This window comes from Heterocephalus glaber, unplaced genomic scaffold (genome assembly GCF_053883595.1).
Source record: "Heterocephalus glaber isolate CG9 unplaced genomic scaffold, H.glaber_assembly_v1.0 deba00001509, whole genome shotgun sequence".
In the NCBI taxonomy this organism is placed as follows: Eukaryota; Metazoa; Chordata; class Mammalia; order Rodentia; family Bathyergidae; genus Heterocephalus; species Heterocephalus glaber.
Genome location: NW_028258325.1, coordinates 4,498,973 through 4,525,262, shown reverse-complemented (window position 1 = coordinate 4,525,262; position 26,290 = coordinate 4,498,973). Strand labels below are relative to the sequence as shown.

The 26,290-nt window shown below is 43.7% G+C and overlaps 1 protein-coding gene across 17 annotated transcripts in view; it reads left to right on the top strand.

The window, feature by feature from the left end:
* Stk32b (serine/threonine kinase 32B) overlaps positions 1 to 26,290 on the top strand; it is a 332,979-nt gene that overhangs the window by 180,320 nt on the left and 126,369 nt on the right. For 16 of the 17 annotated variants that reach the window (XM_087187328.1, XM_013073058.3, XM_004847305.4 and 13 more), the window contains one exon: positions 7,288 to 7,461. In XM_087187328.1, the coding sequence (XP_087043454.1) occupies positions 7,288 to 7,461 (174 nt within the window). Of the gene's footprint in view, positions 1 to 4,922; positions 5,610 to 7,287; positions 7,462 to 26,290 lie in introns of those variants that run through there. The other variant, XM_087187327.1, reaches the window with a different exon arrangement.

The following is a 26,290-nucleotide window of genomic DNA, read 5'->3' as shown; positions in this document are numbered from 1 at the left end:
ATCTTTGTAGTGTGGAATCAGGTGGCTGCCTGTCTGCAGTGGGGTGATTCAGCATCTTCCACGCGACTCAGGACCTTGGTAGCAAATCCAGATTCTTTAGAAACACCCCAAACTCTGGTGAGTGGCCACTGGCTGACCTCCTGGCTAAATTCTCGACTTTTTGCAAGGGCTTGGCAGGTGGAACCCATCTTCCCTGTTTGCCAGCATGAGCATGCGCTGACCATCATGCATTGCGAGGGCCTCCTGACGCACACTCAGGGCAGACCATGCAGCGTTTATCCCGGATAGCATCGTTTTCGTGGAGTGGGAATTTAATATCTCCAGGCTTCCTTGGACATCACGCGCTCACACAGATACATGGACATGCACACTTGAGCACATCCTTCACCCCCTTACTCTGTTTAGTGTGGTTTTATGTGAACATACAGTTCAGCATGTTACAGAGCAGCATCTTTACAAGAATCAGTGGGCGAAATTGTGCTCCGACACTGGTAGAAGGAAAAAAATTATCCTTTTCATTGTACATTTTGGAAAAACTACAAGAAAGGATTTCCAACATTCCCAAAACAAAGAAATGATAAGCATTTGAGGTGATGAGTATGCCACATACACTGGTTTTATCATTGTACATCATATACACTCATTTATGTCAAAATATCACCCTGGAACTCATAAGTAGAGTCATTATGTGTCAGCCAAATCATCATGCATTTCCTAAACAATTGATTGTTTTTCATAGGCTTGATCATAGTTGTGTCTTTGCTCCGGATATTGGGAAGGTTAGAGATACACACTGGGCCCATTTCAGGCAAGGACACAGAATCTTTGGGCATAAATTGGGGATATATTTGCCTACTTCCATTTACTTGGTTTTCTTTTTCATCCCTTGACTTGATCTTTGGCTTGCTTATTCTTAATTTTATGTTATGAATTTTGTAAGTCATTTGAATCCTTTGGAGGGCAAAGTTGGAAATCAATAAAATTTTTAAATGAAAAATAATAAACAAGTATTGCATTCTTCACATTGGTGTATTGCAACAGCGAGGCCAGGATCTATGGCTCCCCAGCTTACAACCCACTGTGTTTCTGCAAGGGAGACGTCATTGCTCAGACTTCTCTATGGGTCATGTTACTTTATCTGTGATTGCCATCATTTCCAGGACAATATGCAACACTATTATGAGAACATCATTATAATTCTAGACCAAGAAGAAGCAAAAAAGACAAAGACACAAAGTTGCAGAATGACACAAAACTCCCAGGAGGTCAACAAAAGGACATTATCTGTTCTCCAGTAATAACATTGAGTCTCCTTGGCCACAGGCCTTGTAGCCCAGGGCAAAATATGAATCTGTAGCAAGAAAAAAAAATCACAACTTGAATTATTGCTTAAATTATGGTTCCCTTTTCATCTTAGTATTGTTCTTTTGTCCTCTTTAGAATTCATTCCAGTTTGCAAGTTTCCTTCTGAAAATTCATGGTGCTCCTCCAAAGACTTCTGATGGAATATTGAGTTGCCCTTGACTGTTTGGCAGCGATGGAGAGTGAAGAGCACACTGATTGTTAATGTGATATTTCAATGATCCATCATCTATTAGAATACAAATTGGGCATCTGTGGGAGGTAGATTATATTTGAATCCTGTGGTTTCTCTTTGACATCTAAGACCTTCCATATAGTAGCAATACATGAAAAGATGTATCAGAAGACCTTTTGGAATCTGCTGTGATTTGACTGAATTCTCTCATAGTCCATGAGTTGGAAACTCAGCCATAAATTAATGGCATTTGGAGATGGGGCCTTTGGGAAGCAGTAAGAGTCAGATGAGGTCATGTGGGTGGGACTGCCAATGATGGGATTAGTGGCTTTACAAGAAGAGAAAGGGAGACCAGACCTGAAAAGCTTTCTGTGTCTCACCATGAGATGCCCTCTGCCGTGTTAAGAAGATCCTCACCAGATGCCTGCACCATGCTCTTGGACTTCCTGCCCTCCAGAATCATAAGTTAGATAAACTCCTACTCTATAAATTACCCACACTCGGGTATTTTGTTATAATAATGGAAAACAGACTAAGACAAGTTCCAAGTGATAGTAACACAATGTAAAATGGCTTAAGTCAAAAAGCCACAGTCAGTATCCATGTACATACAAAGTTCAAGAATGGATCTTTCTTCTGTCCAGGTTGGAACTGCACCTCCAACAGCACCCGTCTCTGTGTCCAGCCCTTGTCCTTGCTTGATTGTCTGCAGCCTCACTTTATAGAGAGGGCTTGTCCCCATGTGGAGCAGCAGGGTCCCAGGCAGACTCTCAGTCATAGCCTATAGCCTAGAAAAACTAGAGGAAGGGGGCTTTCCTTTCAGCAGCCTCATGAGTATCACAGAGAACACCTCACAAGGTCCTAATGGGTCACTGGCCACCCCTGGACCAGTGACATCTTACTCACGTGCATCCTACTCAGCTGGGGACATTTATTTCCCAGGTCTTTGTTGTGTAGAAAGAGTGTGAGTCACCTTTCAGCAACAAGAGGAAATACATTGAGTGAGGAAGTAGAATCTTAGATGAGTAGCAGTAGGGGAACAGAGAACTGTGTGAGACCGACTGTTTACAAACACACGTGACCTCTCATACACTCTTCTTCGGTGCCAACAAGAGGGTGCCAGCTAACAGCTCCACCCTTTGAGGCCAGTGCTACCATGGACAGCAAAACTGGGCCAGGACAATGGACACAGGGAAAAAAGGGTTCAGTCCCTTGGAACATCGGATGCTGCAATCCTAAATGAAATCTGTAAAATGTGTGAGTATGTACTTGTGTGTGTTTATTAATAGGTAGTGTTTAGTTCAGAAATGCAAAGACAGTTTACAATTTTTAAAAAACACTTCACCTGCTCATAATAAAAATTCTTAGAAGTGTGGAAAGAATTTTCTTATCGGATAAATGATACTCATCAAATTCAGCAAACAGTTTGCTTAATAATGAAGCATTTTTTCAAGTTTGATACAAGATTAATGTGCCTATCACTATTTCTTATAATCAATGTTTTATTGGAAGCCTGAAATACAAATACAAGAAAAACAAATTGGCATAAATATTGGAATAATATAAACATGGCGGGTTTTGTAGAAGATATAATCATCTTCATATAGTAACCCTAGAACATCAGATCAAAAGCATTAGGAGTAATAACTAAGGGATTGGTCAAGTGTCTGAATAGACAATAAACATACAATTCCAGAGTTCCACTTTATCTTCTCAATGACCAGTTAGTAAACCATTTTGAGGACTATAGTTATAATAGCAACACAACTATCTTTAAAATCTTGGGATAAAAATACATATATGCTGAATCTTTAAATAGGAAATTCTATAAAACATTATTGATAAACATAAATGACCAGAATAAATAGATGTACCATGTTCATGATTAAAAAGATTTAACATTGTAAAAAGGTTGTCTTTTTACATTTACCTGTGAATTCAATATAAGTTCAACAAAAGGCAGAGCGGAGGTTTTCAAGAAATGCTTTGCTTATTTTAGAATTGGATGGAAGAGAAAAGGTACACAGAAGGCTACAACAGCGTTGAAGAGGGAGATTAGGGAGGGATGTTTGTCCTATCCGCTGTCAAGGCAGCCGACAGCCACCTCCCAAGCTCCAAGGTGGCAAGTTTCCTTGTTTGATTTTTTATCTATTCTTGCTGGAGCCCAGGTGGGGCTTGCTTGCCCTGGTGGGCAAGTAGGAAGCATTGGGTCTACAAAAGACCCGTGCCTCCAGCCTGTGAGGCTCTGTGTGCACAGCCTTTGCTCCAGCACCCTCACATACCCAGTCTCCACCTGTACCCAGAGAGATCTTTGTGAAAGACCAGGCATCCCAGGTCACCTCCTGGACTAAACTCTCTGAAGATTTTCCACTTTCCTGAAAATGGAATCTGAAGTCCTTCGCTCTGTGTCTTAGTTCATTTATTGTAATAACTGAAAACCACAGTCTGGGAAACAAGAAGGAGGAGGAGAAGGGGAAGGAGAAGAAGGAGGAGGAGGAGGAGAGGGAGAGGAAGAGGAAGAGGAGGAGGAGGAGGAGAAGGAGGAGGAGCTTATTTAGCTCCCAATCTACAAGTCCAAGAGCACATCGCCAGCATCTTCTGCACCTGGTGAGGGCCTTGTTTCTGTGTCACAATAGGCCAGGGGGCATCACTTGGAGAGGCCGAGCAAGTGCAGCAGAGGGAGCTGCTTTGTAACAAAGCCATCCTGCCGGGATAAGCCTCTAATTGACCAGTCCAAGAGGGAGTTGATCTGTGTGTGAAGCCAGACCTGTGATCCAGTCACAGCCCTCTCAATGCCCCACCTGGCCCCACCCCTCACTGCCCCACCCTGGGATTAGATTGCAGCATGAGGTTGGGGGCCTTCACACCACAGCCCTTGGCCCCCAGGCCTCCAGCTCAGGCACTGTCCATTGTGCCCACTCTTCCTGGCCACGCTGGCTTTTCACTCACTGCTGTGGGATGCTCTTGGCTTTGTCTGGCCCCAGAGCATTTGCACTGGCTGACTCTCCAACAGAACACTGTTCCCACACTGCACCTTGCAGTCCCCAGCCTTGCACAGCAGTCTCAGCTCATGTCTGACTTGTGATTCCATGGTCCTTGTCACTCTCTGGTGGGCCATGTTTCCTCCCTGAGGACCTAAGCTCCATGGAAAGGACCAGCCCTGCTATGCTGCTGCAGCCCTATGGGCCCTGCTCAGTGTCTGCATGTGGAAGTATCACAGTGGGAAATGTTTGTCGAATGAACGAATGAATGCCCAGTGACAGGCAAATAGATCTAAGAAACAGAATATAAGAATATATTTTTTCTATGCATTTAAATTCTTGATATCACAAATTTTCAATTATATAAGAGAATTTTAAAAATGAAATTTTCTAGGCAAACAAATATTTTCTTACTGAAACTTCTAGAAATGGTGCCCTTGGACCCAATAACCACCAGATATTGGGATATCTAAGACCCTGCTGGGAGTCCCAGAGGCTCAGGCCGGGGAGGACAGGGAGCAGCCTGGCAAGCATCGCTCTTGGCAGTGGTCTCCAGTGGAGATCCATTCCCATCCCGCGGGCCTTGTCCTCATCTCCTCTCCATGACAGCATGGTGACTCCCTGAGATGGCTCACAAGGGGCCATGACTCCTCCTCTGAATCACAGCCCTGCTATTGTCCCTGGCCCGGGGCTCCCCTCCCACCCACAGCCACCTGCCTAGAGCTGACTCTTGCCCTCTCTGCCTCCCACTGCCCCACAAGGAAGCCTAGAGCTGCAGCCCAGGTGCCAGCACTGCTAGCCAGCCCTCTTCCTCCAGGGGCTGAATGCACCTTCAGACCAAGGACACTTTCCTTGTCCTTGTCCCCGGAACAGAGCCCAATGCCTATCAGAAGTAGGTGCACAGTAAACATCTGGGAAACTCATGATTTGGGGACACAATAATGCGCTCCCTCTTCCTGGCCTTTATCCTAGATGATCAGAAGCAGCACGGGGTGGACAAGGACAACTGTGAAGCCCCTCTCTGACCTCAAGTCTCCGTCACAAGAGGCTTCAAGGCTGGATGGCACTCAGTCCTTCCAGCCTGTTGGCAGGTAGTTTGTCGCCTCTCCTGTGACTGGATCATGGGTCAGGACCCTCCCAAGGCTGCTGGCCGAGGTCACTGAAACACTGCATACACAATGACACCCCAGTAGTGCAGGCATCATGGGGTGCTGGAGTTCTTGTCCCCAGCCTGACAGTGACCCCCTAGTCCCTCCTTCCCTCTGGGTCTCCCCATGCTCTTCTGTTGAGCAGGGAAATGATGCAGACCTAATACTCAGAGATCTAACATGCAGTTCCCAGCACCCAGATACCATTCTGTAATTGTGGGATTCTATTACAGGATTCCATGGTTACATTCTGTGAATCCGTAAGGAATGTCACAATGTCCTGTGATGTCAGATGCTATTCTACAACTGCTTGACAACATCTCAGATTCTGTGTGCTAGCTCCTCAGTCCTTAGGAAGCCCAAATGCACTTTTAAAAAATGAATTCAGTATTGTATCCATTTTCTGTTCAGAAACAAAAGAAAAAAGTTAAATACCACCCTAAAATATAGTGGGTCAGAAACAGCACATGTTTCAATCTCATGCTCTGTAGGTTGGCTGAGCTCAGCTGAGTGGTTCTTCTGCTCCATGTGAAGTTAGGCATCTGCAGAGGAATATCCAGGGGCCCCGGGGGCTCACATGTGGCCAGCCACTGGTGCTAGCTGTCCTTGGGAGCCTGGTGGGGCTTATCGGCCAGATTATTTCAGTTTCCCCCTCAGGGTCTCTCCCTGGGGCTGGGATCCAACTGTTCTCTTGGTGCCTGGACCTGGATGTCCTGGAGCATTGCTTTATTGAGGGATTCCAGAAGCAAACTCCCAACAGGGAGGAGCATCAGCATCCCATCACTGAGACAAATTACCTGAGGTGATCAGCTCATAGGAGCAAAGCTTTATTCCCGCTCTGGTTTCAGAGCTTTCAGTCCATGGCCACATAACCTACTGCTCTGGGCCTGGGGCAGCATTCATGTCATGGTGCAGGTGCAGGGGTACAGGAGTCTGCTTACCTCAAAGCAGCCAGGAAGTAAAAGAGGAAGGGGCTGGGTCTTGATATCCACTGTGAGGCCATGACCCTGGTGACCTCACTTCTTCCTGCTGGCCCCTCCCCCTAAAGGATCCAACACTTCCCAGTAGAGCCCCAGGCTGGGGACAAAGCCTTTAACATGGGAGCATTTGGAGACATTCCAGGTACAAATTATAGCCATGTGGAATCATAGCATCTGCTGAAGACAGTTGAAGCCACCCGTTGGAGCCTAGCACTGATTACAGCACACCTGTAATCCCTCTGAAAGGCTGAGGCAGGAAGATTGTGAGTTAGAGCCCACCATGAGCAATGTAGCGACTTAGAGAGACCTTGCTGCAAAATAAAAACTAAAAAGGGCCAGGACATAACGCAGTGTGAAGGCTCTAGGTTATAGCCCCAGTACCAGAAATAAATGTCTGCCTGCCAGAACCTGGGAACTGATGCCGGGTATCTTGCTTACTTTCCCCATGCTGAGGATACAGAGACCTCAAAGACATGCAGAGAAATGAAAGCCTTTCCCCCTTTTCCCTCCACTTCGAAGCTCTGTGACTTAGGCAACTTCAGCACCTCTCTCTGGGCCTCTGTTTGCTCTTCTAGAAGACGGGCACGGGTCTTGAGGGTGCTGAGAGCCTCCTCCCTAACCTCTGTCACCTGTGCTCCTAGGTACTCCTTCCAGGATGAGGAGGACATGTTCATGGTGGTGGACCTGCTGCTGGGCGGGGACCTTCGCTACCACCTGCAGCAGAGCGTGCATTTCACAGAGGGCGCGGTGAAGCTCTACATCTGCGAGCTGGCGCTGGCCCTGGAGTACCTGCAGCAGTGCCACATCGTCCACAGGTACCAGCTCGGGTGCGCCGGGGGCCAGGGCTTGCGGGGCGGCAGGTGCAACTCAGGGAAGATTTTCCCCTGACACTGTCTGGGAGTGGCTATGCCTGGGGACAATAAAAAGCAGGACAGCTTTCCTATTGCTTTTACCTTCTCTGCAGACAGCCACCTTCCTGCCTGGCTGAAGGAGAACTGCTGGGGACAGGGGCAGGGCTGGGGTTGGCTATGGCTTCACCCCAAGACATAACTCAATGTGGTGTCTGAGATGTGCTGTCCCTCCTGTCCCAGGTCAGCAGGGTCATGGTGACATTACTCCACTAATGAGTCAGGAGCGTGAGGGCTGCTATTCTCTTCCTTCCCATCCTTTGAGGGCTGTTGTGCATCGCGGAGGATTTGTGCTGCTTGAAGCCTCAGTGCTGATTCTAGGGTTGGATAAAAGCTTTCGCACTGCTGCTCCTTGGGCTCAGTGGCTTTCTTCCTGCCTGTGTCCAGCAGTGTGGTGCCCAACACAGGTGAACAAAGCAAGTTGGCCACAGAGCAGCAGCTTAGCAAGAGGCCTCAGAGCGCTGTGGCTTTCCCCAGCTGCAGGCAGGGCTGGGACAAAAAGCTCCAAATTTGTTTACCTGTGGTCTTGCACGGTGTCCACCTGACCTGCTTCTAATGTAAACCTTTGGAAGACCTGGAAAAGATAAGGACTTAAACTTCTAGGTGAAGAAGGCAGATTAAGTGTGTGTGCGCACACACACACATGCACGCACACACACCTCTATATTTTCTCCCTTCTAAAATCCTAATGAAATTGTTAACGTTAGATTCATAAGGATGAGAAAGTGGAATAGTGACTGTTGCACATTAGGAGATGGAAAGAAGATGCAGTCATGAATGGCTCAGGGCATCAGAAACCGAATTTTCAATTGTCTTTGGGGGAGTCAAGATTGGTTGACGCTAAAGAAACCTCAAAGGCTCACAGATTTGGAAAACCGGGCTATGGTAAGGGGAATTGTTGAAAACCTCCAAGAAGTCCCGAAAGCCCAGGCTTCTTTCTCTGCTCAGCATCACCACTGTCTCTGGCTGCCCCTCCATGCCCAGGAAGAAGACTGAAGGTTGGTCCCCAGGGAGAGTCATAGAGCTTCCGGGCTGAAGGTCAGCATCCCCGGCTGGGCATCTAAGCAGCAAAGCTGTCTAAATCTATGTATATCAGCTGCTGCGATAACACTGCCCTGTTCCGACTAGGGTCAGAGAACAGTGCCCGTGAGCCTGTATCCTCCAGGAAAAATACAAGCTCTTTCCATGGGAATGAGATGGAGCCATGAGCAAGGGATTGTGGTGCCAGGGGTTCCCATGACAGCTTAGTGTGTACCTCAGAGTGCACAAGCCCCACGTTCAGTACCCATCCCAGCTAGGTGGGTAAAACCAAGGACCGTCAGACATCCAGGGAGTAAGGTCCAAGCAAACGGGAAAAAAGAGAGCTAGAAATAAACAGTGGTTCAGAAAACATTAAAATAACTAAGATCAGCATTTTCAGAGGGATAAGAGAAGATTTTTGCAAATGTAAAATAAGAAAGGTACTTTCTTCAATTTAGAAAACAAACAGAGCTCTTATAAATTAAAAGAGTAAAAGCATAAATGAAAAGCTCAAAAGGTATGTTGGAAGATAAAGTTTCTGTACTCTTCCACAAAGCACAATAAAAAGATAAGAACAAGTGTGAGAGAAAAGACAAGGAAATTAGGGTCACAGTGCAAAAATTTTAACAACAGCAGAAGAGAAGACACAGAGGAAGAAATCACTAATGAAATAATTCAAGAAAACCTCCCCAACCTGAAATACAGAATGATCCTGATTGAAAGACCCTTTCATGGGCTCAGAGCCATGGCTAGAAAGAGAAGCACATCAAATAAACTTCCATAAGCTTCCAGGGAGGAGCCACTGACCATAAAGCCGGAAGGATTGGAGTAGTTTGGATTGCTCAAATGCTGGAAATGCACATTCCCATGAGCTACAGGTCTCAAAAACCATGCCTTCTGTACACATTCTCTTGAGTGCAAGAAAGGCAGGTAGACTCTAAAATGGAGTCAGTCAAGGAGGAGGCAGAAGAAGATGGGGAAAGCTGGAACTCTGGCCAAGAAGAGAGGCAGGAGGTCCCTGGGGTGGTGCAGAAGGGGTCTGGTGTCTACAGCATGGACTGGAGTGGCTGGGGAGACCCCGGAGAACCTCGCCAGGAAGGATGAGGTGCTGGGACTCTTGGTGGATCTGGCTGCTGTCAACGGAGATTCATTTAGTTGGCAAAGGATCTGAAGTTGAATTAAAATGAGGAATTCCTTCATAAAACCTCAACAACAAAAATTAGGACATTATTAATTCTAGGGAGTGAGAGTGTTGTATAAGACATCGTGTGCCATGCAGTTCACGTATGGGTCATCTCTGCATATAACACCTCATCAGAATTCCCCCAAAGTGGATCTCCTGATCCAGATACAGGAGTCATCTCCAGAGAACAGAGGAGGGGCACAGAGAGATGTGTCTCCGGGACTGTGGAGACGCAAGCCTGCCAGATTCTCAGCTTCCATAACAGAGACAGCCTGAAACTAAAATGTGAGAAGGGGTTAAGTCTATCATGCAGAAATGAGGGATAAATGTCAAATTTATAATCAGAAAAGGATGGATGGATGGATGAATGATTGCTAGAGAAGGATGAATAGTTAGAAAGTGGTAGGAATTGTCACTGTGCTATAGCAAAACTTACAGAACATTTGGTCCTGAATATTTGCATGTATAAATTTTTTTAAATTCTTTTATTGGGATGTTTTAGGTATACAATACATTTACATTTATCATTGGGTGCTTGTACCTGTACATGATGTATCTTGGTTCTTATTTTTCCCCATTCCCTGTCCTCCCTTCACCCCCTCCACCCTTCCCTATTTACATAGACTTTGTTTCCATTTTTTCCTTTTGTCATAATTTTTCCTTTCCCCTTCCCTTCCCATTTCCCCTAACCCTTTGGAACTTTTCTTCCTATTTCAACTTATCAATTGTTTGTTTTAATCATTTTAATCTTTATTTACACTTTCAGTTTCTCACACTAGAGAAACTATTCAGTATTTACACATGTGTGTTCTATTTATTTCACTTAAGAGTATGGCCTCAATATGCATCCATTTAGCTATAAATGTCTCTAGTTTCTTGTTCTTTATAGCTGAGTAGTACTCCATTTTGTAAAAAAACAAAAACCCACATCTTCCTTATCTAGTTGATGGGCACTTGGGCTGTTTCCAAGTTGTAGCTATCACAAACTGTGCCACTATAAACATGGGTGCACATATATCACTGTGGTATGATTCTTTTAATTCTTTTGGGAAGATACCCAGCAGGGGAATAGCTGGGTCAAATGGGACCTCTAGCCCTAGTTCTTTTGAGGTATCTCCATACTGATATCCACAGTGGTTGCACCAGTCTGCACTCCCATCAACAATGGAGAAGGGTTCCTTTCTCTCCACACCCCCACCAGCATTTATTATTTGTTGATTTCTTGATAGCAGCCATTCTTTCTGGAGTGAGGTGGAATCTCAGTGTGGTTTTCATCTCCATCTCTTGACTGACCAGTGATGTTGAACATTTTTTCATATGTTTATTTGTTGCTTTTACTTCTTTGTCTGAGAAATGTCTGTTCATTTCAGATGCCCATTTTTTAATTGGATCTTTGAATTTGGGGGGGGGGTCTGATTTTTTTTCAGTTCTTTATATATTCTAGATGGTAGTCCTTTGTCTAAGGTACAGCTGCTAAAATTTCTGTCCCACATTGTAGGTTGTCTCTTAGCTCTGTTGGTGGTTTCTCTTGCAGTGCAGAAGCTTTTTAATAAGATGAGATCCCAGTTGTTGATTCTTTGTGCTAGTTCCCATGCTACTAAGGATTTGTTCATAAAGCCCTTTCCTATGCCAATGTCTTTGAGAGTTCTACTTAACTTGTCTTCTAGCAAGTTTAGTGTTTCTGTTTTAATATTTAGGTCTTTAATCCACTTCAATCTTAGTTTAGTGCATTGTGATAGATATGGGTCTAGTTTTAATCTTTGGCAGATTGAAATCCAGTTTTTCCAACACCATTTATTAAATAAGCTATCTTTCCTCCAATGAGTGTGGTTTGTTCCTGTTTATTACACTCCTGGGTGTCTACACTACTGTAAAATATATACATGTGTAGATATAAATTTAAATATATGCATGTGTGTATATATATGCACATGAGGGCATATATATGTGCATGCACATATATATAGCATATATAAATATATTTCATAGATACACATAATATACACCCATGCACACACACAGAATCGTCTCATTAACCCTCGCTACAATAAAATGAGCTGGGTACTGTAATGACCCCCACTTGGTAGACACTGGGGGATTTGCCCCAGGACACAGCTGGCAGGTCATGGAACTGCGCTCCAAGCTGGGCCTTTCAGACCCAGATCTCAGAGTCTGAGCCACTGAACCGCACAGCTCCCTCCTCATTCCAGTTGCAAGGAGCTGTTTGTGAAGGGCCTGTAGGGTCGAGTGTGCCCAGATGTGTTCACATCCAGCTAAGCACACGTGGAGCCAGCCTGCGGCGTCCTCACACTCACCCCCAAGGAAGGCACTGCTCCCCTGGTGTAGGTGAGGCAGCACCATTTCTGGGGTTCACCTTTGAACCTAAAGTTACTGCCAGTGAGCCCTGGAATCAGAGCTCAGAAATGGAATCTGCCTTGCAGTCAAGGGCTCTCTCTACACCCACTGCTTTCCCAGGGCCAAAAGGCAAATTATAGTTATGTCCTGTCCACCGTCGCCTCCATCCAGCTAATCCACAGACAGCTCCATGTCAGACAGAAGAGCCCTACTTCTTTTGAGGGTGTTCCTGACCCTACTTTATCTGAGCTTGGTTCCAGCTGTGTGCCCCACTTCCTGTCCCTCGTGGTACACCTTTTGTCCCTCCTGCCTGACAGGCGACCCCAATGTCACTGATTCCTTGCTATTAGTCCTCATTTTTAGGCAGCCCAGAACATACCTGCCTGTCTGTAAGTCCTCAAAGACAGGCACATTTCCTATCTCTTTCATCTCCACATCTTCAAGACGTAACACAGTGAGTGCCTGGCTCATGGGTCATAGCTTCCTAACTACTGGTTGAGTCAGTGAAGAAATACAGTAATGAAGAAAAGAAGGGCCTATTTTTCTCAAAATTATGAGGTTATGGTTAAAAATATTGCAAATGTTTAACGCTTTTTAAGCCTGGGATCAAACTCAGGGCTTTGCACTTGCAAGGCAAATGTGATGCCACTGAGCTAAATCCCCGGCCCGTGTTTAACATTTTAAAAAATTCATTCCAGTAAAAGATATATTGCTATTAATCCCCCTCAGAATAGCTTTCATGGCCATCATGTCTTTGGGAAAGAACTGGAAATTGCACTGTGACACATTTGGTAAAGAAGATGGACGAGAGAGGCCGGGGATTCAGCTCAGAGGTGCCACTGCCTGCCTTGCAAGTGCAAGGTCCTGAGTTCAATCCGTGGTGCCAAAAAAAAATAACAGAAAAAGAAGGTAGATGCGGTTCCTTTAATGCTCTTATTTGACAGAAATTGCCATAAATGGTTTGAATTGATTCAGGACATTGAGGCGACTATGAGGACATTCATGAAAGAGGACTTCTAGCAGTGCTTCAGAAAATGGAAGGAATAATGGGATAAATGCATTCAGTGGGTGGAAGAATTTTCAGGGGGGTTAATGGCAATGTGTCATTTGCTGCAATTTTTTTTTTCACTCAAACACACCATATTTTTTAACCAGGCCTTGTGCTTAAAAACCAGGTTCACATTCACAAAGTCAATATCCACATCATGTGACTCTTCTGCCCCAATATTCCTTGATAGCTGGGGAGCTTGCTCTGGAAAGTTTGTGGTGGAGCCCATGTCACAAGCATGAAATTCCCCTGAAGTCTTGTTTGGTGTTAAAAATTTCCCCAAGGTGGGCCGGGGATTTAGCTCAGTGGTTCTGCCACCTGCCTCAAAAGCACAAGGTCCTGAGTTCGATCCCCAGTACCCCCAAAAAAAATCCAACCCAGAGTCCCATAAATATGAGGTAATCATTTGTTCACTGTTACAAACAGAGCAGTTATTAGTAATCAAAGTTGGTTTAAACAATACTTTTGGTAAAACTTTTCACCAGTGGAGTTGTCTGCATTAAATCATGGTCTGAAAATGCCTGAGGCCCATGGGAATGGTCAAGTTCTCCAACAGTACTTGCACCTAGAATCTCTCCACTACTTAAGCTTTTGAAAAGGAAAAATTACATGATCAGCTCTTGTAGAACGGTGAAACTATTTTTGCTTATGTCTGCAAGTAAAATATAATATTCTAAGTTGTGCCATTCAACTTCCTCTATTCTCGAAGCTCTTGGCTTTGCCAGGCAGACTGTTATATTCTGCAGGGTAGTGTGGACTGACCGTGTGTGGGTAGAGGCTGTTATTTTTGTATATGGACCATTGCCTTGTAGTTGTTCTTCTAAGTCCTACAAAGATAAACTATCTTGACTTTTGATAAACTGGCAAAATTGCCTGTTGCCTTTCCCAGAAAAGTGATCACAGAATGTGTCTGGGTTGTGGTCCCCATTTGCCATTAGCACTTAGTGGGAAGTCAAGTGTGTCCAAGTCACAGGGACAGGGATGACACCAAGTAGCACAATAAGGTCAGGCTCCCAGTCCCACATCCATGTAGGAAAAGGCTTTTCACTCAGGAATCACAGTGCAAGTCCAAGAATGGAAGAGTCCAGATTTTCCTAACCCACAGCCTTACTGGCTTTAGTTGAGTCTGGGGCAGTATCCTGCTCTCTCTGGACTGTCCAGTTTGCATCCCTTCTGGTGAGCCATGGAGTTCACAAACAAATCAAAATCTCTGATCCAGTCCTCAAGGTGATGAGACACAGGGAATGAGATTTTGAAGAGGAAAAACCCAGACTCCATAACCAAGGGCAGGAAGGGGCTGGGCAGCCCTGTGTGCGGGCAGGGCCTGGCCTGGCCACAGTCACTGTGAACACAGGGCTGGGAGTGCTCTCATCGTGTGTCAGCCCAGAGGCCCTGGGTCAGCCTGTTACAGCTCTGGAGTTGATGCTTCTGCTCTGTTACCAAGGGGGAACCATCACCTGGCACAGAGTAGCGGGTAGTAAGTAAGAGGATGTAGGCTCCATGGAAAGTGCTCTTTAATTGCAGCTCATTTGTCTTGTGAAAGCTCAGTGGTGAAAGCCAGGATCTGGCTAATAACAGCCTGGCTCCCTCAGTCTGGGCTCAGTCATATCATCTAATCTCTCCGAGGCTCTGGTTTATTTTCTGTAGCTAAAAACACCTGTGGTGGGCAGAAAAATACCTCCCTGAGATGTCCACATCTTAATACCCAGAACTTACAAATATGTTCCTGAGTGGCAAAAGAAAATGAAGGCACAGATAAAATTAAAAGTGTTCATCTGCTACCCTGAGATGGGCAGATTCTCCTGGATTATCTAAGTAGATCTGATTGTGTTAGTTCATTTCCCATTGCCTGAGGCTGGATACTCAGTAAAGAAAAGAGGTTTTCTTAGCTCGTGGTTCTGGAGGTTGAAAGCCTAACCTGCATAGAGCTGGCTCTGGTGAGGATCTCATAATTGATGGCATCACAGTGGCAGTGGGGGGCAGGATGTGATCACATAGGGAAACAGGAAACAGGGCTGCGGGGGGCGGGCGGTGAGAGCCATGTTAATCCTTTCCAAGGGCCCCAGTGACCTAACAACCTCCCACTAGGCTCCGTCTATTAAAGGGCCCAGTACTCTTCACATTGCAGTGCTGGAAACCAGACTTCCAACACACGACCCCTTGGGGAACACACTCAAACCACACCAAAGCATAGCACCAATGTGATCACAAAGGTTTTCAAACGTGAAAAAGAAGCAAAAGAGGAGGATAAAGTGACGCAAGATGAGAAGAACTCAACCCTCGACTATTGCTGGTTGACCATGCAGGAAGAGGCCAAGGGCCACAACATGCAGATGCATCTAGAACCTAGAAAAAGGAAGGAAACATATTCTCCCTAGGGTTCCCCAGAAGGAACCCAGCAGTGCTGACACCTTGACATTCCACATCAGACTCTGCCCTCCAGAACCGTAAGACAACAAATGTTATTGTTTTAAGCCGCAAAGTCTGTGGTAAGCCAATACTCTACTTTACTGGAAAACTGAAAAAACAAACTGGAATAATGTGTGTTACGCATTCAAACTCGGTACTTGGGAAGTGCTCAGTAAACATGAGCCTCTGCCACGATGGCACGTTATTCCATGTGGGAACCTTGGGCGCCAGCCTGCCTCCTGCCCATTTCCATGGTCCAGCCTCTTCAACCTCCTCTTCTGACTTAGCCCAGGCCTAGGGAGTGCACTCACCCGGGCTCCCTGCTTTCCTCCAGGCTCCTGCTGTCTTCCGTGATGATCTCCCTGTGAGACGTCTTCTAACATACCCTCGCCGCCTGGTTAACCTTTTCTCACTTGTCTGAACTCAAATGAGATTCAGGATTTCCCAGCCTCAGCACTCCTGACATTTGGATATTTCTTTGTTGGAGGTGCAGGGCCATCCTAAATGCCTGACGCTTTTCTCATGCTCACCCTCAAGTTGTGAGAATCAAAACTGTCTCCTGGCATTTTCAAGTATGTCCTGGAGGTCAGCATGGCCTGTGGTGGAGAATGACTGCATTGGGGGAATATTATCCCAAATTCTGCCCCAAACCACAGCCGAGCAGCCTTGTTGCTTCCTGGAGGAACACAACTCTACAGAAAATGCTTCGTTTTTAGTCCCAAACCTCATACAGACTTGTCTAGGATCAGAGCTGGATGATGTGGAGCCCCAACCCTCCAGAGAGTTGGGATGAGCACCTTCAGACCACAGGCAGGTGTGTCTATCCCACCCAGAAGTGCCAGAAGGGTGCCCAGTGCAGGCAGTGAGAAAGCCTGGCCTTGCCACGTGCTGAGCAGGCACACACCTCATCCCACTGGGGCAGGCCATGTCCTGGACACAGCTGCAGTAATGGAGAGGACGGAACAGGGAGAAGGTGGCTTTGACACTGACTGCCAGGAAGGGAGGACAGCGAACCACACATCTGTGCTCACCTTTGCAAACACAGGAACCAGCATCCAAGAAAATGCAGCCCAGTCCATAGCCTAGACCTTGACCTCTAAGAGGAGACAGTGGAGAAGAGGAGAGGCAGGGTAAGGAGCCAGTACTGAGTATTACGTTTGTTTCCTAAGGCTTCTGGAACAAATCACCAAAATCTTTCTGGCTGAAAGCAACAGAAATGCATTCTCCTGTAATTTTGGAAGACGGAAGTCCAAAATCAAGGTGTTGGGAGAACCACACTTCCTGAAAGTCCTCAGTGAGTGTCCTTCCTTGCCAGCTCCACGACTGCTGCTTTGTGAAGACCCCGCTGTTCCAGGGAGAGCTGGGCAGCCCCCTCCTTTGAGTGCCCACATGGGCTCTGTCCCTCCCTTAATAAGAGTTTCATCCAGTGGCACACTGAGGACAGGAGTGTAGAACTGGGAGCTCCTCAGAGCATCCTTCAAGATTATCTCCATTTCCTGCTTCTTAACACTGGTCCTGGAACATAGTAGGTGTTCAGCGAATGTGCAAGCCATAAGGCCCAAGGGATTAAAATGATTTGCCCAGGTAGTAAGTTCTTTCCACCCTGGTAGGAACTGAAGTAACCCAAATCTCAGGGTCACATTAGGTCAGTCAGTAAGTACTTAATAGTCATTTCTTCTGTGAGAGACAACAGAATGCAAACATGATACATCTGTAGATGCATGGTCCTTTCTTCATAAGTACACACTGAGCACGGCAATGCCTCTGCCACTTGGGTCCAGGTGGCCCAGGGAGACAGGTGTGGCCACAGTGCTAGCTTGTTCAGAAAGGGTGGGTCAGAGATTTCCAACAGTTCTGTAGAGTATGGAGCAGCAAGGATGAACCAGAGCCAAGGATCAACTAGACTTTTAGGGGATGGTGATATTGGGCTTAGCCTTTGGGAAAAGAGAGTACATCTTGACATAAAGCACCCTGGAAAAATGCTCCCTGGGAGGCCTGAGCACGCATTTGCTAGTGGAAGTAGAAATTGTTACAACCCCTTTGGAAAGATATTTGCCAATAAGCATCAAGTACTTTTTAAATATTAACATGCTTTGTCCTACTAATTTTGCTTACTGGAATCTATCTGAGTCTCCAGTCTGGTCTATGTAAAAAGTTGTAAACATCAGGATATTTAATACAGCATTGTTTAAGAAAACCAATAATTCTGAAAGAACGTAAAGGAGAGCAATTGGCTCAGTAGACTATACACATCCTTTTAAGACACTATGAAACTATACTATACCCATATATAATGCTTAAGATGAAAACCCAGTGCAAAGGGTTATTTTTATGATCTTGTGAGAAAATTATACCTTATGAAGTGGTGTGACTATGTAAAGAAATGTCTGCTTGTTACATAGGAAGGACAAAGAAGCAGTTTCCCAAGGAATTAGGATCAAAGGGTGATTCCACATAATTTCCCTCTTCTTGTTTTTCTACTTTGAAATTTTTTTAATCAGTATATCAGCCAATTAATGACAAAAACTCAAAGCATAATTAGCTTTCTCCCTAAAGGGAAAATGTTTATCAAACACAATCTTTCAATGGAATTCCCTGGTTGGAAGCCTTGTCCCACCTCTTAGCCAACTATAAGAAAGCCCAGAAAGTTAACCTCTTTCTGCCTTTCTTTTTCATCTTGAAAATGGGCTCAGGTGAGAATGAAATGATATGGTCTATGGAGAACACACAGCAAGATGTTGCTCGGCACCTGCCTTGCAAGCACAAGGTCCTGAGTTCGATCCCTGGTACCAAAAAAATAAAATGTTGCCTACCGCACACTGAGCTCTTAATAAGATCAGTAATAAAATAGCAACAAATAAACTATAAAATTAATATAACTTGCTTTTACACCCTGGATAATTCCCCCACCTCCTCTACTTCCATTGTACCAAAAACAAACTGTCATTTTCCATCCCCTTAAAGAACTACTCTAGTAGTTCTTCTTAATTACCCTGTGGTTCTGGAGTCATACAAACTTTAATATTAAAGAAATATTCACATAAAAATATTGAAGACATGCTGGAATGTCATTTAGGATGTAAATTCCAATTTGATTTCAGGAGTAATTTCATTACTTTGAGGCAGAGAACTTCAGTTTCCCTTCCACTTCCATTACAGGGTAGCATTTTGAGAATTTATGGCTTTGTGATGATAGAAGAGTAAGATACAAGAGAATCCAATTTATTCCTCAAAGGGATTGTTCCATCTCTTGGGTACAAATTGCACCCACAATTGGGTAGAGTGTTTATGTTAGATAATAAATTTTGAAATAGAGACCCAGGTCTCAGCTTAATGTCAAAGACATTGGAATGAAATCTGGGAGCAGAATATGAAAGGAGAAAACAAATCTCTGAAAAGATCCAATAAATTACAGGCTGTTTTACAGAGGATGTTCAAAAGCAAGACAAAGAGTGCAGCATCAGAAAATCACATCAGCATTTTTTGAAATGTCAGCATGCAATAAGAACACTCGGATTTCTAAAGTTTAATTCCTGCATTCCCCCTATAGCTCTGAGTTCCTTCCCTGAGTGGAATCTTTCACTGCTTCACCCAGTCATTCAATGCACTATCATGGGGAAGTTCAAAGCTTGGGACAGAGACATTAAAAAAAAAACAAAGCAAGGGAATAAAACCTCTGTATTTGAGAAGATTCAATCCTTATGGAAGAAGCCCACTAGTTATTATAAGCAACAGTTACCATATTTTTACACACACAGAGGGAAGGGGACAGGGAGGGAGGAAAGGAGGGGGAATAATTAGAATGATTATAGAATCATAAGAGAGATGGGTAAGGACAGAGTGCTCTGAGATCTAAGAGTTCCAAGAGGGGACAAATGGAATATGCTCTATGCTTTTCCTGGGCTCATGAAGGAGGTGAGCTTTGATGTCTCAATAGCATTGTGACAAGTGCGCATGGTGGAGAACATTTTCCAGAGGAGTAATTGACATAAATAGGGGCTTGGAGATTCATAGACCAACAGACTTTCTCATGTGTTTACTTCAGGTCATTCTGTGCAGGACCTTGAGCACAAAGTTACTAAATGTGGGCTCTTTCTTGGAAAAGTTGTCAGAAGGATTGTTGAAATAATTCCTTACAGTCAGTTGGGGACTGAGATGAGGAAGACCTGTATATTTTCCATATTTACACATTGGTGATTCCTACCATGGAACTTCAGTTATCTCCCTTGTGCTGGACCTGGCTTCCTGTGCAGTCTGGGAAGAGCTCAGGTATTTACCCATTCATCTATTTATCCACCCACTCATCCATCCATCCGCTTGGCCATTCATCCATCCACTCATCCATCCACACTCATCCATCCACTCGTCCATCCATCCAGTTATCCACTCATCCACTATTCATACATATGTACGTACATACATCTATCCACTCATCCATCCATCTGTCCATGAATCCATGCATCCATCCACCTGGCCATCTACTCAATAGTGAGTTATCAGGAACCTACGTCATGCCAGGCTAAGGATCAGTGAAGACTGATCTTGTGTCTGCCTAATTAATGGATACATTTTCATAGAAAGAAACAGGTGACAGACACCCACATGTGCTTACAATATGTCAGGTGGTTATAAGTGCTGTGAAATACTAGAGCAACATAGTCAAAACCATAGGAGAGGATCTGGTTTCTTTATAGGAAACAGTTAGATAAAGAGGCAGGTTAGCAAAGAGCTGAGGAAGTGAGTGGTGAAATGTGGCCATACAGATAATATTTCTAGATAGAAATATGGTGGTTTCACAAATGAGTGTGCTCAGCATTTCTCAGGAACAGTGTGGAGGCCAGAATGACTGGAGCAGTGTGGACAGCAGGAGAGTGGTGGGAGGCTAGGCCGGGGGGAAGGTGAGACAGAGGATGACGGGGATTTATAGCCTTTGCTTTTACCCTGAGGGAGTGGAAAGCTATTGCCAGGTTTCCAGCAGAGGAATGACATGATTTGATCTATGCCTTCAATAGAGTGGCACGCTGGGTGCTCCTTACCAACTCATTCTGGCTGCAGAGTGGAAGGTGAACTGCGGGCAGAAGGAGGAGAAGCCTCCCCCTACCCATAGGAAGAAGACAAAAACTTTTGCTGGAAACCAGAGGAACATTCTGATGGAAACCTGGGTAACCTGTGTCCATTTCTCTTTTGGACAAACCAATCATGGTTCTATCATCTGGAAAGACTCAAAGGCCACTTGTCCATTTAAAAAATTGCACTGTGGGATGCCAGATCCAGTACCACATTTAGGGGTGACAGAATTGAGGGAGAACTGTGCTAATTTTCAAAGCATGCTATGCTTTGGGGACATCTCACAGGCAACAATAACAAGGAGGAAAACCCCACATGCTTTGAGAGGGGAAACCCTTTGTCTGGGTGACATCACTGTGGACCAGACCTGGCGAGGGTGTCCAGAGGGGCTAGGACAACTCTTGGAGCAGGAAGGGCGTGTGCCCTGAATGATGGCCTGGTTGCTTTGTGATCCCTGGCGATGGTGATGGTTGGGGGCATCACAGATCCGGGAGCCACAGGATCTCTTTTGGGAGGTGTCATGAATGTGGCTTTATATCTAGAGAATGAAGCTGCAAAGTTGAACCAGAATATTTCTTTTTAATTGTGATAAAATACACATAACCTAAAATTTACTGTCTTAACTATTTTGGGTGCACAGTAGTAGTGCTAACTACATTCACAGTGTCATACAACCAGTAACCAGAACTCGTATCATCTTGCATTATATAGTAACTCCCTATTTCTCATCTCCACCCCGCTCTGGTCACCACCACTCTACCCCTGTTTCTGATGTTTTCTATCCTAGGTACTTCACACAAATGCAGTCCTACGGTATTTGTCATTTTGTGACTGTCTTATTTCGCTTAATGTAAGGTCCTCAAAGTTCATCTCTATTGTAGCATGGATTAGAATTTCCTTCTTTTTAAAGCTAAATGAATGTCATTGTGTGGCTACACGTGTTTGTTTACCCAGTCATATGGTAATGGACATTGGGGCTGTTTTCAACGTTTGACTATTGTGAACAATGCTGCTATGAACCTAACTGCACAAATCTAAGATCTTATTTTTAATTATTTGGGGTGTATACTCAGAAGTGAAGTCACTGGATCATATAGGAATTCTATTTTTAAGTTTTTAAAATAACCACCTGGACCAGAATTTTATGGTGCAGATCTTCAACTGCTGGATTAAACAATTTGGGATTTATTTTGTAGAACATAGGACATGAATTGTAAACTCTGGGGAGAGGAACATCTAGCGGCTACCCACAGCAAGTATCCTAACAAGAGAGGTTTAGAGCAGGGTACCCAATTAGGAGATGGCTACAAATGTTAATGCCTACTGATTCCCACCTAAAATGAAAATTGAGGTCATTGCACCATTTGAAGCATGCCAGACATTAGATTAATCTTTAATACCCACACTAATTAAGATTTCTTCCTTTCCAGCACCATCAAAGGGACTTAGATATTCTGTTTTTATATGAAAGCCAGATTTCTGTCTGTGATAGTAAGCAAGTCTTTTTTTTTAATATATGAAGAACTTCATCATCGTCGAGATGCATAGATCATTGGTTTTATTTAAGCAATAAAAATTGTGTATTTTGGGAATAAAAGAGGTAGAAAGATGCGGTGAAGCTCCCCCTTGTTACATTTGGTACCTTGTGTGCACCATGTTGTTTCTCCTCTGTGAGGCCTGTTTGTCATCCCTGTCTTGGAGCCAACTGATTATGGACTGAAACATCTACAAACTTTGTGCCAAATCTTTGGAATGTTGATGGAGAAGTCACTGTCCTGGAACAGAAGCCTGGAGAAGTTGCTGAAGAGCTAGCAAGCTCCTACGAAAGGAAGCTCATCGAGCCTCGCACGGAATTTTGAAGAATTCTATATCAGGAGCACAGAGGAGGCCTCCAGGTTGGCGCACCATGGCTCCCAGCCCAGAGAAGACTTCCGGGTTGGTACACCACAGCTCCCAGCACAGAGGAGGTGAGTAGCATGGGCGCCAGGAACACACACACACACACACACACACACACACACACACACTGCGTCAAAATGAGAAGGCAGGTAAACTAGCCTCAGAACCAGACTTCCAGATCACCTACAGCAACCCCAAAGGGAAACGAGATGGAACACTCAGATACTCAACCACCTGTACTCCCTGAAGTAGCAAAGAAAGAGAATCTGGAAAAAATGAAACCAGAAATAATTTCTCACATAACAGCAAAGATTGTGCCCATAGTGTAAGATGTGATTAATGAATCTAGGGAGGATATAGATAAAAAAAATAGAGGAGCTGAGGAACATGATGGAATGCCACCATAGGAAATAAATTGAATCCATAAAACAGATGCAAACAGATTTCCAGGAGATTAAAAACTCTATTGAAAGTCTATGCAGCAGAAAGAGCCAATGTGAAGACAGAATTTCAGATACAGAAGATAAGATTGCAATCAGTGACCAGGAAAAGAAAAAATTCTTTAAAATTTTAAGGGACCATGAGAAATCAATCCAGCAGCTTCTAGATGATGCAAAGAAAAATAACATAAGACTGATTGGAGTCAATGAAGAAAGAGGAGAGAGTGCAGATGACATAAAAAAAACTTTACAGAAGTGATGGCAGGAAACTTCCCAAGCAGGGGAAAAGAATTTGACATACAGATAAGCAAGGTATATAGGACTCCAACTAGCCTTCATAAAAAAAAATCTACACATAGGCATATAATTGTTAAGATTCCAGAAACCCAACAGAAGAACAAAATTCTACAAGCAGTGAGAGAAAAGAAACAAATCACATACAAGGGAAAGCCCATCAGAGTCACAGCAGACTTCTCAGTGCAAACACTCAAGGCAAGAAGAGCTTGGAGTGATGTGTTTCAAGCCCTAAAGGAAAACAACCTCCAACCCAAATTGATGTACCCTGCAAAACTATCTTTCAAAATTGATGGAGAAATAAGATACTTTCATGACAAAGAGCACCTTAGGAACTTCATGAATACCAAACCAGCACTCCAAAAAATTTTAGACAAAATCCTAGGAAAAGACAATGAGGATCACAACCCCAGGAAGCCCAGCAGAATGAATCCACTGGGCAGGACAAGAAATTAAAAGCAAAGGGGGAGGATCAAACAAAAAGAAAAAGTCATGACAATGATAACTCAATATGTATCAGTTATAACTATCAATGTTAATGGTCTCAACTCACCAACTAAAAGAAATAGACTGGCAGAATGGGTCAAGAAGCAAGATCCAACAATGTGCTGCATACAAGAAACACACTTAATTCAAAAAGATACTCATAGACTGAAAGTTAAAGGGTGGAAAACAATACTCTATGCAATGGGAACCAAAAAAAAGCTGGAGTAGCTATCCTCTTTGCAGACCAAGTGGATTTCAAACCAACACTGATTAAGAGAGACAAAGAAGGACACTATATCCTTATAAAAGGAACAATCCTAGAGGAAGAGATGACGATCATAAATATCTATGCACCAAACACTAGTGCTCCCAACTATATAAAACAAATACTAACAGACATGAAAAACCATATAAGCACTAATACAATAGTAGTGGGGGACCTCAATACCCCATTCTCACAAATAGATAGGTCAACTAGACAAAAAGCAAGCAAGGAAATACTAGAACTAAATCAAACTCTTGAACAAATGAACTTAACATATGTTTACAGAGTGTTTCACCCCACAAAATCAGAATAAACATTCTTTTCAGCTGCACATGGGTCATTCTCCAAAATAGACCACATATTCACACATAGAACGTGTTTAAGTAAGTGCAAAGGAATTGAAGTTATCCCCTGTATATTATCAGACCATAGTGCAATGAAATTGGAGATCAACAGCAAAAGAAACTGCAAAAACTTCATAAATACCTGGAAATTGAACAACCCACTTCTGAATAACCAATGGGTCACAGAGGAAATTAAAGAAGAAATGAGACAGTTTCTTCAAATAAATGACAATGACAGTACAACATATTGGAATCTATGGGACACAATGAAAGCAGTCTTACGAGGGAAATTCATAGCAGTGAATATGCATATTAGGAAAACAGAGCGAGCCCAGTTGAACAACCTGATGCTGAACCTCAAGCTTCTAAAAAGAGAAGAATGGGACAACCCCAAAGCTCATACAAGGGAGGAAATTATAAAGATCAGGGGACAGAAATCAATGCAATGGAGGCTAAGGAACAATACAAAAAATCAATGAAGCCAAGAATTGGTTCTTCGAAAGAATAAACAAAATTGACAAACCCTTAGCCAACCTTATCAGAAAAAGGAAAGAAAAGGCCCAAATCCATGCAATTAGGAATGAAAAGGGTGAAATTACAACAGACCCAGCAGAAATCCAGAGGATCATCAATACCTACTTCCAGAACCTATATGCCAATAAGATGGAAAACACAGAAGAAATGGACAGATTCCTAGACATGTATGAATTACCAAAGTTGAATGAAGAAGACCTAAAAATTCTAAACAACCCAATATCAATCAATGAAATTGAAAACATAATTAAAACTTACCAACCAAGAAAATCCCGGGTCCTGATGGCTTCACTGCTGAAGTCTAGAAGACATTTAGAGAGGAACTACTGCCACTACTGTTAAAACTCTTCAATGAAATTGAAAGGGAAGCAATACTCCCAAATTCATTCCTGGAAGCAAACATCACCTTGATCCCCAAAGCAGAGAAAGACCCAACCAAAAAAAGAGAACTATGGGCGAATCTTACTAATGAACATAGATGCAAAAATCCTTAATAAGATACTGGCAAATAGAATGCAGAAGATCATCAAGAAGATCATACACCCTGACCAAGTGGGATTCATCCCAGGGATGCAGGGATGGTTCAACATATGCAAATCAATCAATGTAATACACTGTATCAATAGAGCCAAGGGCAAAAACCATATGATCATCTCAATAGATGCAGAAAAAGCATTTGACAAAATCCAACATGCATTTATGATAAAAACCCTACAAAAAATCGGAATAGACGATCTCTACCTCAATCTGGTAAAAGCCATCTATGAAAATCCAACAACCAATATCATAATAAATGGTCAAAAACTGAAATCCTTCACACTAAAGTCAGGAACAAGACAAGGATGTCCACTATCACCACTCCTGTTCAACATAGTTTTGGAAACATTAGCCAGAGCAATTAGACAAGAGAAAAAAATAAAAGGAATAAAGATAGAAAATGAAGAAGTCAAATTGTCATTATTTGCAGATGACATGATACTGTATATAGAAGACCCCAAGAACATCACCAAAAGTCTTCTAGACTTAATAACCAAATTCAGTCAAGTAGCTGGTTACAAGGTCAACACACAAAAATCAATAGCTTTCCTCTACACAAACAACAGACTCACAGAGAGAGAAATAGGACAAACAATTCCTTTCACTATAAAGGAAAAAACTGAAAAAAACCCTGAAATACCTAGGAATCAACCTAACAAAAGAAATCAAAGACCTCTTCTCTGAAAACTATGACACCCTGAAAAGAGAGATTGAAGGGGATATCAGAAAACAGAAAGACATCCATTGCTCCTGGGTAGGAAGAATCAACATAGTGAAAATGGCTATACTTCCAAAACTGCTATATAGATTCAATGCAATCCCAATTGAGATCCCAGCACCATACTTCATAGACCT